This window comes from Vanellus vanellus (genome assembly GCF_965231255.1).
Source record: "Vanellus vanellus genome assembly, chromosome: 14".
Lineage (NCBI taxonomy): Eukaryota > Metazoa > Chordata > Aves > Charadriiformes > Charadriidae > Vanellus > Vanellus vanellus.
Genome location: NC_138919.1, coordinates 3627409 through 3642539, shown reverse-complemented (window position 1 = coordinate 3642539; position 15131 = coordinate 3627409). Strand labels below are relative to the sequence as shown.

At 46.2% G+C, this 15131-nt stretch overlaps 3 protein-coding genes across 3 annotated transcripts in view; 2 read left to right on the top strand and 1 right to left on the bottom strand.

The window, feature by feature from the left end:
* GTF3C1 (general transcription factor IIIC subunit 1) overlaps window positions 1-10207 on the top strand; it is a 44607-nt gene extending 34400 nt beyond the window's left edge. The window contains exons 31-37 of the mRNA XM_082490771.1: window positions 52-336; window positions 2348-2601; window positions 4061-4347; window positions 4879-5542; window positions 7120-7159; window positions 7920-8112; window positions 9627-10207. Coding sequence (XP_082346897.1) covers window positions 52-336; window positions 2348-2601; window positions 4061-4347; window positions 4879-5542; window positions 7120-7159; window positions 7920-8112; window positions 9627-9848 — 1945 coding nt within the window. The 3' untranslated portion in view covers window positions 9849-10207. The remainder of the gene's footprint in view (window positions 1-51; window positions 337-2347; window positions 2602-4060; window positions 4348-4878; window positions 5543-7119; window positions 7160-7919; window positions 8113-9626) is intronic.
* Window positions 10208-10957: 750 nt separating this feature from the next.
* POLR3K (RNA polymerase III subunit K) lies at window positions 10958-11592 on the bottom strand. Its single transcript, XM_082490865.1, has 3 exons — window positions 11474-11592; window positions 11291-11378; window positions 10958-11199 (listed from the first exon to the last, which is right to left on the bottom strand). The coding sequence occupies exons 1-3, from the start codon at window positions 11582-11584 to the stop codon at window positions 11072-11074; spliced, it is 327 nt and encodes a 108-aa protein (XP_082346991.1). The 5' UTR covers window positions 11585-11592; the 3' UTR covers window positions 10958-11071.
* Window positions 11593-11629: 37 nt separating this feature from the next.
* Window positions 11630-15112, top strand: SNRNP25 (small nuclear ribonucleoprotein U11/U12 subunit 25). The gene is made up of 6 exons (XM_082490483.1): window positions 11630-11755; window positions 11833-11923; window positions 12025-12130; window positions 12244-12318; window positions 13536-13598; window positions 14928-15112. The coding sequence occupies exons 1-5, from the start codon at window positions 11639-11641 to the stop codon at window positions 13588-13590; spliced, it is 444 nt and encodes a 147-aa protein (XP_082346609.1). The 5' UTR covers window positions 11630-11638; the 3' UTR covers window positions 13591-13598; window positions 14928-15112.
* The last annotated feature ends 19 nt before the right edge of the window (window positions 15113-15131 follow it).

Genomic DNA, 15131 nt, shown 5'->3' with positions numbered 1-15131 from the left:
GCAAGAACAGAGTATAAAAGCTTTGTGCTTTGAATTTGTCTTTTTGTTCAGAGTTTTCACATGGCGGTTTCCCAGTACAATTTGTACAGAGTCCTTCCAGTTCCTCGAGAAGCTCAAGGAAGCAGAAAAATCAGACCAGCCAGATAACTTCTCATTTAAAGACCAAGAAAACAAAGCATCGGAAGGCATGATTGCATTTCCTATGGATGGACCTGGTGGCCAGTGCGTGGCGATGCTTTCCCTGTTCTCCCTGGGACTTGTGTCTGTGAATGTGAGAATCCCAGAGCAGATAGTTGTGGTGGACAGCACTATGGTGGAAAATGAAGTGATAAAAAGGTAAACACGGTTATTTCTATCCATAAATATGGCTTGGGGGTAACTTGAATGAAATTGGACAGGGATTAGCATTTTCTGCACTGTATTGTGGCATGTTTTACTGTGATACTGTTTAGATTTTTATTTCTGAGGGAGCACTCTGAAGACTTAACGACTCTTTAGTCAGTACCTGTCATTACAGCCTTGGACTGCATTTGTCTTCACATCTGTGACATTTAAATTGCTAGGCACTTCATTGCCATCAGAGCTCATGTGGAAAGGAGAGCAGCGTGTGCTAGATGAGCATTTTCATCAATATTGTACCTTCCCATTTCAAGGACTAAGAAGGATTAGTAACAAGGTTTCAGCTTTATCAGTGAAACCTGTCTCCGCAATATTTGTTCTGTCTTGTCTCCTCTTTGATTTTGATTTTTTTTTTTTTTTTTAAACCTCCAGTAATTGAATACCGCTGAAATTGAAACACTCTCCTTAGGCAGTCTAATCCTTTGAATAGTTATCCTTAAAATCATTAAGTGTTTTCTTGGAGTGCAATTAAAATCTCTTGCTATAGTTTAACCTGTTTCTTCCTGTTATATTGCCAATATACATGGAAAAGACTTTGTTCTCTTCCTCTTTAGAACAGCTTATTACCTATTTGAAGATTGTTATCATAGTCCTCCTCCCATAATATGCAATTCTTTAAAATGAGCAGCCTCAGTTCCTCTTGTGGTTTTGGTATGTTATTCGTGTTATCCAGATCTCCGTCTTTCTCATTATTTTCCTCTGGACTGAACTGTGATGTCAAAAGCCAAATGTGATGTCTTGCTGGCAGGTCTGTGCCAATTACATCATGTTATATAGGCGATACGCCTGCTAATACATCCCAAAATGATGAATGGCCATGGTCTTGCCCTGCCAAAAAAATGTTTCTTGTGATTCACTATAACAAGTTTCTTTTTCTTTCCCTAGTTAATTGTTTCCCCTCAGGGTGGGGACAGGTGCATAGTACTATAATGTAAATAACATGCATTTGTCCATATGAAATTGCTTCCTGCTTTTTTCTGGACTATTTCTCCAGTTTGCTGGAAATGTTCTGAATGCAAATCCTGTCTTCGCTTATTTGCAGCCTTTCCAGTTCGGTGATCCTATGCGAACTTTATAAGCTATTTTATCACCCAGATGATTAGCAAAAATACACTCAACCCTGGACTAGTCCCAATTCTGAATACAAGCATCCATGTCCACTTTTACAACTGGTTGTGTACTCGCACTATTTTTTTCTAAATGATGTGCTCCTTTTTGGTTTTAAATATGTTTAAGAGAAGGTATTTAAGGTCTGTCCCATCTTGGAAAAAGTTGGAAGGAACCTTTGGTTGTCTCTGGCATAACCTGCTTAGAACAGAGGCAACTTCAGAATTAGATCAGGTTGTTAAGAGCCTTCACCTTCTTGTTGTGTCCTGGAAGAGACATAGTGTTGGTTTGACTGTTTGTTTCTGGGAAATTTATCCTGACTGCTACTACTATTCTCTCTTTACTTTGAGGCTGTCTGCAGTTTGTTTTGTGTTGTGGGGTGGTTTTTTTGGTTGTTTTTGGGTTGTTTTTTTTTTTTTTAAGTAACTGAAGTCTTTGGTCTGTAATTCTTTCTTCTCCTTTTCTCCTTTAAAAATAAGCCCTGTCTGCCCAACACTGCAGTATCCCTTACGGTCTCAGCCTTTGTGCTCTGACAGATGTTCCCTCATGATGAAGTGTCTGCTGAACCAAAGAGATTCAGCACTGTAAGCTGAGATATTTTGGGTTCATTTCAACACTTTTGCAAAAAAGAGAGTGTTTCCGTTTCCAGGGACCTCTAGTGCATTTTCTTTTCTATAGTTGCTTGTTCTCAGCACTTTAAATCAGCATACCCACAGCTGTTCATGACTAAATACTGGAATGCGGAATAGCATGTGTTCTCGCTCTGCTCGGTGTAATAAGTCACTTTCTTATTTTGGAAAAAAAATCCAACAAACAAACAAAACCCCTCTATTTGTTGTAGTTTAGGAAAAGAAGGACTTGAGGATGACGATGACGATGATGATGACTTAGATGACAGCTCTGGAGGCAAACGGAAAATAGAAGTAAAAGCTCGTCAAGCATCTCATACCAATTACTTACTGATGAGAGGCTACTATGCCCCTGGAATTGTCAGCACGCGCAATCTGAGTCCCAGTGACAATATTGTGGTCAATTCCTGCCAGGTGAAGGTTAAGCTGCGATGTACACCTGTTCCAGGAAGACTCACCTCTCCAGGTTAGTTTCTGTTTGGCCTAACTTGCACAGAAGTGGGTTGGCACAGGAAAGATAGTGAACTCATAAGCTGAGGAACTGATTTGAACAAAACCTCTTAATAGGAACATTCTTTTTTCATTACACACACGGTTTGCCTTGTAATGCTTTCTTTTCTGACTTAAAACAAACAGGTGGTTGACTTAGAGGCACCTTTTGTTGGCAACAAGTCCTTGCCTGTATTTCATATTGTATGAAACTACTAATCCAAAGAGGAAGCCTGTCTTCTGCTCTGTTAACCCTTCTCCAGGAGGTTTTTCAGTCCCTTGTGCAACTTAAAATACTATATTATGTCACACCCAGGCTTTCTCTTCTGTAAAGAGAAAATAAAATCTTTCAGAGCTCCTTGAATGGAAATTCACATTTACTTGTCTCATGCAAGCGCCTGAAATAATGATGTCCAATCTCTGGCCTTTTACCTACAGTCATTTAAACAGTTGATAATACTTAGAGCTTGTATATTTGCAATTTTTCAGCGCTCCCCCTTCTTAAAGACCATCTTCCTTTCAGCTGTAATGCAAATGTATCTAGGAAAGCCTTTAGTTATTTAGCTCTTTAGTTGGAAGGTATAGTGCTGTCCCTGCCCATTCCTATCACTGTTGCTGTAGAAGTAAAATAGAAATTCTTTCTCCTATCTCTGCTGCCACACATGCCCTCCAGGTCTACTGAGCTGACAGCTCATTACAGTTCTCATTTTTCCTTGGCTGTCCAAGAAGTGCAGCTGTCATACGAGTGTCTCACCAGGCGTGATGTAAAGGCAGCCTGCAGATAAAAGGGTGGGGAGCCGGTAAGAACAGTGCCAAAGCTACCCTCTAATCATCCGGGACTGGAAAAAGATGTAATGCTGCTTCAACTTCTGAATACTCTCTATGGCGGGGGTCAGTTTTGTGCAGTGATGGACCTGTCTCCAAACACAGAGATGCTTTGTCAAGATAATTGTACTAAGACATTGTCAACGTGTCATTTATACCATATTTGGCCAATAGCTTTCTGCCATGGATCAGCTGCTTCCAATTTTTCAATTAATAGGGTCCTCCATAGCATTTCCTTTCCCTAGACTTTTCACTTGACCTTCTTCAAGAAAAAAGAAGCTGATGTCCTCATTAACTTAAGAGTTAATCTGACTCAGTGTTAGAGAGAGAACCAGTAAATCTACACTGTCTTTCAGCAATACTGCACTCTGATATGAGGGTAAGCCCTTGTAAGCTAGCTTGCTCTTTTACAGGTCTTCTCAGAGACAAATATGTAAGGCAGAAAGGAAAAAGGAATCTGCAGCAATGAAGATGGAAAACTGAGCTCTGTTTTTAATTGGCACAGTCTATAACATCTCTAATCTCTCTGTCTCAGAATATTTATCTTTCTCTAGTGTATTGCATAGTAACAACTGCTTCACAGCTTATACACTTGTTTATTTGCTTTGCAGTCTCTTCTCTGCTTGATAACATGGTTGTGGGAGTCTCCTGCCTCCCTGAAACTTTTACCAGGCTGATAGAAGTCCAAGAAGAAAAGTATGAGGTTGATCAGTTTCTTCATGAGTGTACAGAAGGTTATGGCTATAGTCCCAGAGATGTAGCTGCTGTTATGGAGATCCGTAATGCAATAGAGGAAACTTCCCACTTTGGAATTTGCAAAGTTGAGCTGAGCAAACGTTTCTGCAGCTATGAAGAAGTGGAACCTGAACGCACCAGGAGCTTGGAGCAATACATTCAGGTGGGTCTACAGCCAGCTGCCTCCCATACATTAATGTTTGCATGCTTAGTATGCCCCTTGATTAGGACAATCTTCCAGGCTGTAGGAAGCAGATATAAATTGAACAAAGCTATTTATATTAGGCAAGAGATCACATACCAATATCTGATAGCAATTTTGCCTCAAAGTTAGGAAGGCCAAAAATTAAAGCAGCACTTAATCAAAGAAAGCAATGAACTGTTTCAGAAACCTAGAGGAACTAACATTTACCTTTGGAGGCAAAATACTCTCTCCCAGTTACATTTTAACTTAATTTAGGCTAAACAAAAATGTCTTGTGCTGTAACTTCAGAAAAGCTTAAGGGGTAAAACAAACATCTTTTCAACTTCAGTGCAGCAGGACAGAAAAATGAATATTCTGTTAAGCTCCTTCTCTTTCTTTGCTGACAGTTAAAGATGGCAATTCCATGGTATTTGGTTAAATTGACATTTTCCAGTGAAAGCTCCTAAGACCATTTTTTTTGGTGATTTTTTTTTTTTCTTCTTTTTATAGGACCTTGTTGAAATGCAGCAAGTTTTAGAAGTAGGAGGCCATGCTGTAAGACTGGTTGCAATAGTATTTGCCAAGCCATGGCTATTACATTCAGTATGTCTGAAGAATAAACCAGATGAGACTGATCAGCAGGGTGCAGACACCACTATCCCAGACATACAACAGGATTGCCTGCCATCAGAACCGAAGAAGGGAGAGGAATGTTTGAGAGAGGAGGAGGAGCAGCTGGGTAAAGACGCACAATCTGTCAGTGATGAAGAACCCCCAAGGAAGAGAAGTAAGACTCAAAATGATGTCCTTCAAGATGGTGATCAACTCTGCCAGGGTTCACAAAGTGGTTTGAAAAGTGCAAATGAAAATAACTTTGATGCAAGTTCTACTGATCCTGTTACAATGAATGAAGCTTTAATCACGGATGAAGAAACAGGCTTCCCAAGAGGGCGGACAGAACACCTAGCTGAACACCCAGTTTGTGCTCCAGATGCTGTGAATGTGGACACTTACAAGGAACAAGATAAATCTCGCTCTGAGGACAAAGAACTTGAAGTAGAGAATGATGAGCTCAGCACTGAGCACAAGCAGCAGATCCCTAGCTTTGAACAATCAGCCAGTGAGCAGGAAGATGATTTTTCCTACTTACAGGAGAACCCAGGAGTCTCTAAAGGTATGTAGGAGCACTCTACATCCAAGAAATGGAGACCAGCTCATCATCAGTTGATCCCAAATGGGTAGCTCCATTTTATAAGCCAATACTAGATTCTTTATGAAACCGTACCAGAGAAAGAGAGGTTGTCATTTCTCACAGATGAAGTGGCATAACAGTACTTGATCTGGAAGGGCTTGGAGGTTTCAAATACATCAAAGATTCTATGCCTGTTGCTGGAATGTTCATGACTAGTCCAGAAATGTGTTTTCCTCAGAAACTCATTTCTGTGTCTTGCTTTTCTCCAAAAAAGCTGAAGTTGGAGCTGAAGTTTCTCATCTCTGGCTTCAGTCCAAAGGCTAGACGTCTCTAAACCTAGAAAACACAGCGCTACTGGTGCACATTTAACTAGAATGCCCATGACTGAAAGCTGTAAAGTCATTAAACCATTCACCAGAAAGCAGCACATGCCAGTGAGAAGATTAATAACCTCATTTGTAACCCAATTTGACTTCATTTTAATTTCCTTTTTACTGCTAGTTTTCTTTTTTAATAGCTAGTAGTTCTTGCCAAGCTTTACATTAAGTAGGTTGTTGGGGATTTTATTGTGTTTTTGTTTTTATCAGCTCTGATTTCAGACTGAATCACAGGCTAACTACTTGTGTGGTATTTTGCCAAGATCTGCCGTTATCCACGTTTACAGCTGCAGACTGCCATGCGAATGAGCCCAGACTGATCCGTAGCATCTAAGAGCTTGGTATTGTTTAACTGGAGCCTTCCTGCAGGAAATAGACTCGGGGCTGTCTAAGCAGCAAAGGCTTCAGCAGTTCTTAACGTCGAATTACTGAAGTACTGTTTTGGATTTAACTTCCTGTACTTGTTTGTAACACAGCAGGGAAAGAATAACAGTTATGCTATCAAGCATAGAGTTCTTACTGATGAAGGCCAGCTGAAGGGTTTACATCTGCTGTGAAGCCAAAGCTGTTAGCCTCTGGGTGTGGTAGAAGTACGTACATTAAGTAATTGTGTAATTAAAACCCATGACATAATGCATAATGGAAGTTGCAGAGACAACCTTCACTTGGAAACTGAACCCTGCTGAAACCTTGAGTTTGCATTCTCAAGTCCTAAGTCGGCAGCTAACCAGACTTCAGCTCAACTTCCCCATGACTACCCGGAGCATTACATTAAATAAACCTGTGTGTGTGGTTGCAAGCAGAGACGCCGCATAGCGCTCTGTGTGAAACTCTGTCCTTTCAGTCCATACAATTACCTGTTGTTCAGCCATGTCATCAGATTTCTAGGAATAAAACTTCTTGCTGTGATTTGGGAATGGAACCACAAAAGGTGTAGCTGGAGTAGACAGCTGTGGTTGCGAGAAGAGGTGTGGGAAGAAAGAGTACGCTGCAGGCAGGTAACGGCAGGCAGAGGGGAAGCTCAGAGCTCTCCATGCAACTGAGGACAACACGCAGCCTAGTTTGCGTGTGTGATTTTTCTGGCATAAGCTGTTGCATTTTACAGCTTAGCCACCTTTTACTTTCCTTCCACTAGATAAAGAGTTTGGGTTAATTAAAAACTATGTGCTCTTTTCTTTCCAGGAGGTTCTATGACAGAAGTATCCCAGGCAGCCAGGGACCGGTGAGTAAGAGAGATCTGCAGAATAACTAAACACTTAACACTACCAAAATAATGTCTGGAAGCAAATGCTTTGGAAACCTTAGTTTTATGCTCTGATGGGCAGTGAGCATTGATGATGAAAAAACCCCATGTTTTCCTCCATTGTTCTTGTTAATGTTACTCATGCTGGTATGCGTACTGAAAAAAATTCTCTGATGCATGTTTTTTCCCCAAAACCAACTAGCTCCAAGTATCAGAGGAACAAACCTGCTTTTATTTCACAAATAAGTCCAGTGCCAGAAAGTCTCAGCTTCCACGTGCCCAGGAAAGGCCTGGAGAAACTGCAACACAGGAAACGCGAATTGCCATGCAGGGTCTGTCTTTTGACTCCAAAATGCTAAAAATGAGGAATTTCTTTCCGTTCTGAGCACTGTTGCTGCATGTTGCAGAATGAAGCAGGTCTTGGATAACTTTTGGATATTAGAGCTAGTAATAAACAAAGCTTTCCTGGTCGTTGACTCAAATAACTGTTGGGTGGTATGATGGTGTTAAAAGTGCCTCTTGGGTGAACACCTAGTGTGAAGTACTTCAGGTCTGTGGAACTGTCTTGGTAGATCAGCACTGGTCTCTGCCCATTCTTGGAGCAGCTGCAGAATTTACACCTAGCATGTGAGCAAACACTGGCAGTGGATGTAGTAAGAATCTCTATTATGCAGAAATTATGCAAATCTAGCTAGAAAAATAATTCCTGACAGAGCTGAACTTAAATTGTCTTTTGCAGGGCTTGTGAGAATGTCTGCTTCATTGGGAGACCGTGGAGGATTGTGGATGGAAATCTGAATAAACCGGTGTGTAAGGGGATGATGGAAGCTGTGCTCTATCACATCATGACAAAACCAGGCATAACGGAAGGCATGCTGTTGCAGCATTACGTGGGGGTACTGCAGCCTGTTGCCGTCTTGGAGATACTGCAGGTATGTGAATCATGAGCCCTGTGAACTTTAATCTGGTTCAGCTTCCACACGTTAAAGAGACAGTAACTACTTTGCTGGAACTCCCAGGAAAAATGGGATTGTGAAGGAACCATGAAAAACAACCTTCTCCCTTTAGTGTAAATTGTCCAAAGCCAGAGCGAGTTACTGTTGACAATGAGGAAGGAAAGAAGGCTGCAATGAGGAGGGAAGGAAGCCTGCTTTACCCCTCCTTGAAATTACTGGATTACTGATTTTAAAATTTGAGCTTCTGAAATGGATGTACATGCAGTTGAAATTCTAGTTGGTTACTGAAGAGTGGTGGCTTGTCACTGTGAAATATTAAGTTGGGCTGTTTAATGCACTGGTAATCACCCGTAGAGTTTATATTAATTTTTTCCTTATGTACTTTCAGATGGGTAGTCTTTGACATAAGAATCAGACCGAAATGTGTCTCTGCTTACAGTACCGTAAATAAGACCTTCTGTCCTGACAGCCCTGCCTAAAGGCATACATCCTTAATTGTAAAACAATATGTAGTGAGAAAATTCTATTTTCTCATATTTTTTCCCCACACCTTGAAGTTTGATTGCCACCATTGTTACTTTGCAAATGAAACCTTGATATTTTATTTTTTTCCCTGACAATGATTCCAAATCGTAAGCAGAGCAGTAATATTGCAGTCCTTCCCATAAATGTGACTTCCCTTACTAATGCTGGTCATAAATATTGCAGTGTGTATCTGCCACACTTCTGTCCAAAGGCTCCTGCATTTTGGTGACAATGCAAGTTGTGTTTACTAGCGATCTACACTGAGCAACCGGGCTGGTTCCCAGGGGACAGACAGGGCAACAGCAGACAGGTTTAAGACTTCAGTGCAGAGTGCATAGTGGTGAGGCGCACACGTGTGGGAGAGCAATACAGATTCTCAGGCAACTTCTATTCCACAAAGTCAAGCAATTACCTGTACATTTTACAGATCGGAGAACCTGAATCTAACTTCTCTACCAATACATTTGATAAGAACTTAGTTTTGAAACCATACACAGAGTTTATATCTGTAATATACCAAATATTAGTAAATCTCGATGCATACCTGTGTGAGATTACCGAATACACACCAGATGTTTTCAGCACATACAGCACAACATGCCTTGCTGGGTGTTGCTGTGGCAATGAATGCTAACCCATTAGCAAGAACTGACCCAGAAGTCTAGGATTTACATCTATACCAGCCTTAAATGATTTGTAACTGGTCCTAAATGTTGCGATGTGTGGTTGAACACGTGTTCTGGCCAGCCACTGTGCTGAAAGTAACACATGAGCATGCATCCAGCTATGTGAACTCGCTTTGTTGTGCTGTAATCTTTACCATCCCCACAGTCTCCTGAGGGGGTGAAGTGAAGCCACTTTTAGTATAAATTGTCTAATGTTTCAGAGAACACTGTAGGTAGAAAAGCATTCAGGGCATTTCTTTTGCCGCAACTGCTCAAGCTAAAACGTGAATTTTTCTGCAGGGTCTGGAAACTCTTGGTTGCATCAGACGATTCTACATGAAAAAACCATCCCTGGTGTCGCTTTTTTCTCAGCCGGTTATGGAAGAGCAACTGAACAATCCCAAACTGAGCGAAACCCCAACCGTATACTATGAGCCTACGATAGACTGTACTCTCAGGCTGGGAAGAGTGTTCCCCTGTGAAGTGAACTGGAATAAATGGGTACAGATTATCCCTGTATAAAAGAGGTAAAGCTGAGTCATATTAAATTGATTTAGCCTGTAGGAGTGAGTGTTAATGCAGACTAAATGTTACAGTTTGTGCTCCATCATGTTTTTATTAAGTTATTTATCCTTTTTACCTTTGAATGTATTTAAACTGAGAATAAAGCTTAATGTTGAGATACAAATAATATTTGACCCCACTTTAAGTATAGTCTCTTGTTACCAATAATTGCTTGTAGAACATGTAGTTCACGGTTTCTGCTTTATCTTATGTGGTTTTCACAGGGCAGAGCAAAGGACCCTTTTTATTTTTTCTCCCCCTAAGGCCACAGCGGTAACATTTTACTTTTGCTTTGCCTTCTCTTCTCTTGCACAGCAGCTGGCTCTGTACTAAGGTTTGGTAACTGTTCTTTAGCTTAGTTATCTTAAGGTCCGTCTCTGGTCTGCTCTGGGGAGACCCCCCTGCGGTGCTGCATCCAGCTCGGGGGGTCCCAACATCCGACCTGTTGGAGCGGGGCCAGAGGAGGCCCCAGAGATGCTGTGAGGGCTGGAGCCCCTCTGCTGGGAGGACAGGCTGAGACAGTTGTGGGTGTTCAGCCTGGAGAAGAGAAGGTTTCGGGGAGACCTTAGAGCCCCTGCCAGTGCCTTAAAGGGGCTGCAGGAGAGCTGGGGAGGGACTTTATACAATGGCATGTAGTGATAGGACAAGGGGGAATGGTTTCAAACTGAATGAGGGGAGATTTAGATGAGGTATTGGGAAGATATTCTTTCCTGTGCGGGTGGTGAGCCATCCCTGTGGCATCTTTCCTGTGGCTGCCCCATCCCTGGAGGTGTTCAAGGCCAGGTTGGACGGGGCTTGGAGCAACCTGGGCTGGTGGGAGGTGTCCCTGCCCAGGGCAGGGGGGTGGGAACGAGATGATCTTTAAGGTCCCTTCTGTGATTCCAAACACTGGTTTCTTAGTGTTCCTGGTACCAGTTTATGATGTCTGCTTTTCGCAGGACCACCGCGCTGTGTGACTTCCCCCGTGCCACAGCACAGCCCCGCACCCTTTCGGAGCCCCCCGCTGGCCATTTCCACGAGTATGGCAGCCTCGTCCCGGGTCAGGTTTTAAAGCACCCACACAGCAGCCGGTTACGGACACGTTTATTGCCGGAGAAGACGCCCCAACCCCGTCCCGGCGGGAGCGGCGCCGCCGGGGCCCAGCGCCTCCCCTCAGCGGGGCGGGGGGCGGCCGGGGGCCCTCAGTCCCGCCATCGGTGCCCGCACTGCGGGTTGCAGCACTTGTAGAAGGTGGTCATGGGCTCGTCGGCCGAGCGCGTCTGGATCTGCATGAAGTAGGCGCGGGGGTGCTCGCACTTGGGGCAGGGCTCTGCGGGGCGAGGCGCCGTGAGGGGATCTGAGGTGAGGCCCGACCCGCCCCGTTCCACCGCCCCTCTCCCCCGCTCCTTCCCCGGCCGTACCTGCGGTGGAGTCCACGTTCTCCCAGGCCGCCGCGCCGCCCAGCACGTCGTCCACCTCCTTCAGCCGCGGGTACTTCCTGCTGGTCACCTGCGGGGGACGGCGCCGGTCAGGGGGGCCGGGGACGCCGCCGCTGCCGCCTCCCTCCACACACCCCCGTCGCCCCCCCCCTCCCCTTCCCGCACCTTCCGCGTGACGTTGCGCACGTAGGGGCAGGTGGTGCAGGCGAAGCGGTGGCAGCGCGGCCCCTCCTCGGCCACCAGCACGTTGCCGCAGGCCGGGCAGAAGAGCAGCATCGTCGGTTCCGCGGCGGCGGCGGCGTTGTCCGACCCGCCCCTTCCGGCGCGGCGATGGCGGCGGCGGCGGAGGCCGAGGAGGAGCTGGCGCACGCCGAGGTGCTGGAGCTCTTCCAGGCGGCGCTGGCGCGGCTGGTGCAGGACCCGCTGCTCTGCGACCTCCCGCCGCAGGTGAGGCTGGGGCCGGGGCCGGGGAGTGTGCCCCGGGGGATGGCGGCGGGGCTCAGGCCCAACTGTCTGTCCCGTAGGTGACGGCGGAGGAGATCGGCTCGCAGGTGGCGCTGGAGTACGGGCAGGCCATGACGGTGCGCGTCTGTAAGGCGGACGGCGAGACCATGCGTGCGTCCCGGGGCCGGGAGGGGCCCGGGCCGGGCCCGGTTGGGGGCGGCAGGCCGGGGGCCGGGGCGCTGACTGGGGCTCTTCTTCCCCCGCTCCTGCAGCCGTGGTGGTGGTGCAGAACGCCTCGGTGCTGGAGCTGAAGAAGGCGCTGCGGCGGCACGTCCAGCTGCGGCAGGCCCGGCAGGGCGGCGTCCAGCACCTCAGCTGGTGAGCGGGACCCGGGGCCGGGGGGGGGGTACCCCCTCCTCCGACGGTGTGGGGCAACCGGCCGGCCCGGTCCCGCCTGCCGCTCCCCCTGAGCGTGAGCGTTTCTCCCCTAGGAAGTATATATGGCGGACGTACCACTTAACCTACGCCGGAGAGAAGCTGGCAGATGACAGGAAGAAGCTGAGAGAGTGAGTAATGCGGGCCGGGCCGGGCTGGGGGCTGGAGAGGCCCCGCTGCATCCGCACGGCACCGGCAGCGCTACCATGGGACTGGGCTCGGCTGGGTCCTGCGCTTGGCATAGGCTGGAAGGTGGGATAGGCCCTGCCCTGAGAGGGCACTGCGGGGCAGGAGGGCTTCGGGTAGTTCCTCAGCCACAGCCACCCTGTGCTGAGCGCGTTCATCCCATTCACACCACAGCAGGGCACTCGGATGCGCTGCCCCTTGGGCACCCCTGCCAAACTCCTGCAGAATAGGTTATGCTTACTCAGCTTGTAGCTGAGGTACCCTGCAGAGACAAGATGAGTGAGAAAAAGCGTGAGCAGAGTAGAACACAGAGAAGGCCAGGGATGGCATCATGCGCGTGAGGCACATTAGTTCATCTCTGGGGAAACTGGGAGCACTTGGTGAGCAGCTACTCAGCAGAGGATGGGGTCAGGACACATGATGTGGTGGAGGGGAGCCAGGGTGGAAGGGACCTCTGGAAGTTGTCTAGTTGGACCTTCTGCACAAGCAGGGTCAGCTAAAGCTGGTTGCTCAGGGCTGCGTCCAGTTGGGCTTTGAGCATCTCCAAGAATGCAGACTGCTCACCCTCTCTGGACAACCTGTTCCAGTGCTCGGTCGCCCTCACAGAAGACTTGGCAGAGCTGCTGAGGTAGGAAGGAGGATGGAAGAATGGCAAGGAAAGAGCAAACCAAGGATAAGTGTGTTGGGCTCTGGACCTGCTCAGCCATCTCTCAGTGACAATCTGGTAAAAACACTGACAAATGACTCCCATGTTTCCACACTCGTTCTGAGGGCAAGGAGGTGGGAGGTGCCGCTGAGCACTCTAGCTGCTGTACACAGCAGTGCTGGCTATGCCAGCCTGTGTGCAGACCAGCAAGAAACGCTTGTCTGAGTATTAAAAATTTAGCAAGACAGCCCTAATCAAAGCTGTCCTCAAAAGACTGAGCCATGGGTGATAGAAGTTGCATTTCAGGGGGTGTTGCAGTTAAAAAGGCAGATGATGAGATCCTTCAGTGCTGGCAGCATGCTTTACATACACAAGTGAGAATTTCAACTTGTGCTGCATTAGAGCACAGCACATGATTGTAGAAGTCCGTCTCCCCCTGGGAAAGAGGAGGGTGTAGGATTTCAAAGGTTGTGGTTCCTGGGAAATTGGCATGTAACAGTATAACTCTCTTTTCAGGTATGGCATCAGAAACCGTGATGAGGTCAGCTTCATAAAGAAGCTTCGAAAGTAACCTGTCAGGTAAGTCCTGAATATCTGCTAAGAGCAACCAATTCTTCCTCTTCCCTGGACCTTAGTATTCAGGCTACGCAGCTGGTGTTGCTGCTCTCCACTGCGTAGCAGAGCGTTTCTGAATGCTCATGTCTGCATTAGGCTTGTGCCCTGGCTGCCATATCCTGCTTATGGTGTTTGTGCTTCTCTCAGGACAGGGAATGACAATCAGCTACTTCAGTTAACATACGTCAGGAGCAGCAGCAATATCTTAGTGCATCTCTAACCCTGCTTTACATTTAGACTCTGATCTGCTCCCACAATGTCTTGAGACTCATTAAGTGCAGTGTTCCTTTGTTTGCTGTTGTGATTGCTTCGAGGAACTTGCTTGCTTTTAGGCTTCTTGAATGTCTGGAAATCGCTGTCAGGAATGTGGCTGGGTGCTAACTAATCCCTAGGACCAAGATCTCCGTGCTACAGGCATGTGCCATCACCCAGGTCATTTGGGTCCTTCTGTGTGCCTCAGACTCTCATACCTGAGGGATTGCTCTCCGACCCTGCTCCTGATGCTCAGAGCACCTGCAGCTAACAAACGTCCCATTTGTGGCAAATGCTGCAAGCAAACACAGCGTGTTCTCTGCTGTTCCACAGTGGGTGTATTCAGAGCCAAAATTCTGTTAGGAAAGGGGACCTCAGTTTACCTACCCTCTAGTTTTTGACTCCCAGTTTCTCCATTTTCTGGTTTATAGAAAACTGAGTTTAACTAACTGCTTTGTTGTTCTCAGAAGCCAGGACACACCACTAGACAACTTTAGGTCATAATATTTCTGTGCAACTGATGCATTTAAGAACACTTCCAGCACAGGAAGCAGTAGTAGCATGTATATTTAACTGTTTGTAACCTATGTAGATGTGAGTCTGGTATTATACTACTATTTTTAGAAAGCTGTGCGCACAAACACAAGATGTGGCCAAGATTCTCAGGCTTAGTAAGTTTAAAATTGTCTGCTTCCCTTCCACATCTAAAACCACAATCACAGTGTCTGAAGAGTAGTGGTCGTGACAGCTTTTCCAAACACTTGGGTTTTTGTTGCATGGCTCCAGCTAGCTGCGTTAGAAACTGTTGCTTTGTGACCACAGTAACTTTTTTTCTTCTTTCACCAATGCCACTTTTGCAACATCTACTGTCATAAAATGTGTGCCATGACAGAAGCCACCTGCCCCCCAGTGCCTATGACCAGCAGTCACCTATGGCGCTTGCTGATCTCCCCCTGGGCTGTCTAGGTGTGGTAGTGCGGTGATAAGAGTCCAGCACACAGTAACTGTTGTCATTACTGAAACCATTTCTTTCTTTAACAGAGAGCGCAGAGAATCCAACCCTACCAAGAACGGACAGTGGATTTAGCACTTTCCTAGAGGAAAAGGTTGCAACATTTCAAAGAGAAACAATCTCCAGTTGAATGGACGTTCTCACATGTTTTTTGCAGTTGTTTGAAATGTCTGCTTCTGCGCTGTTTGTGGCATTAAAGAGACCCTCTAGTTTTTTTTGAGGCTTTTAAGGCT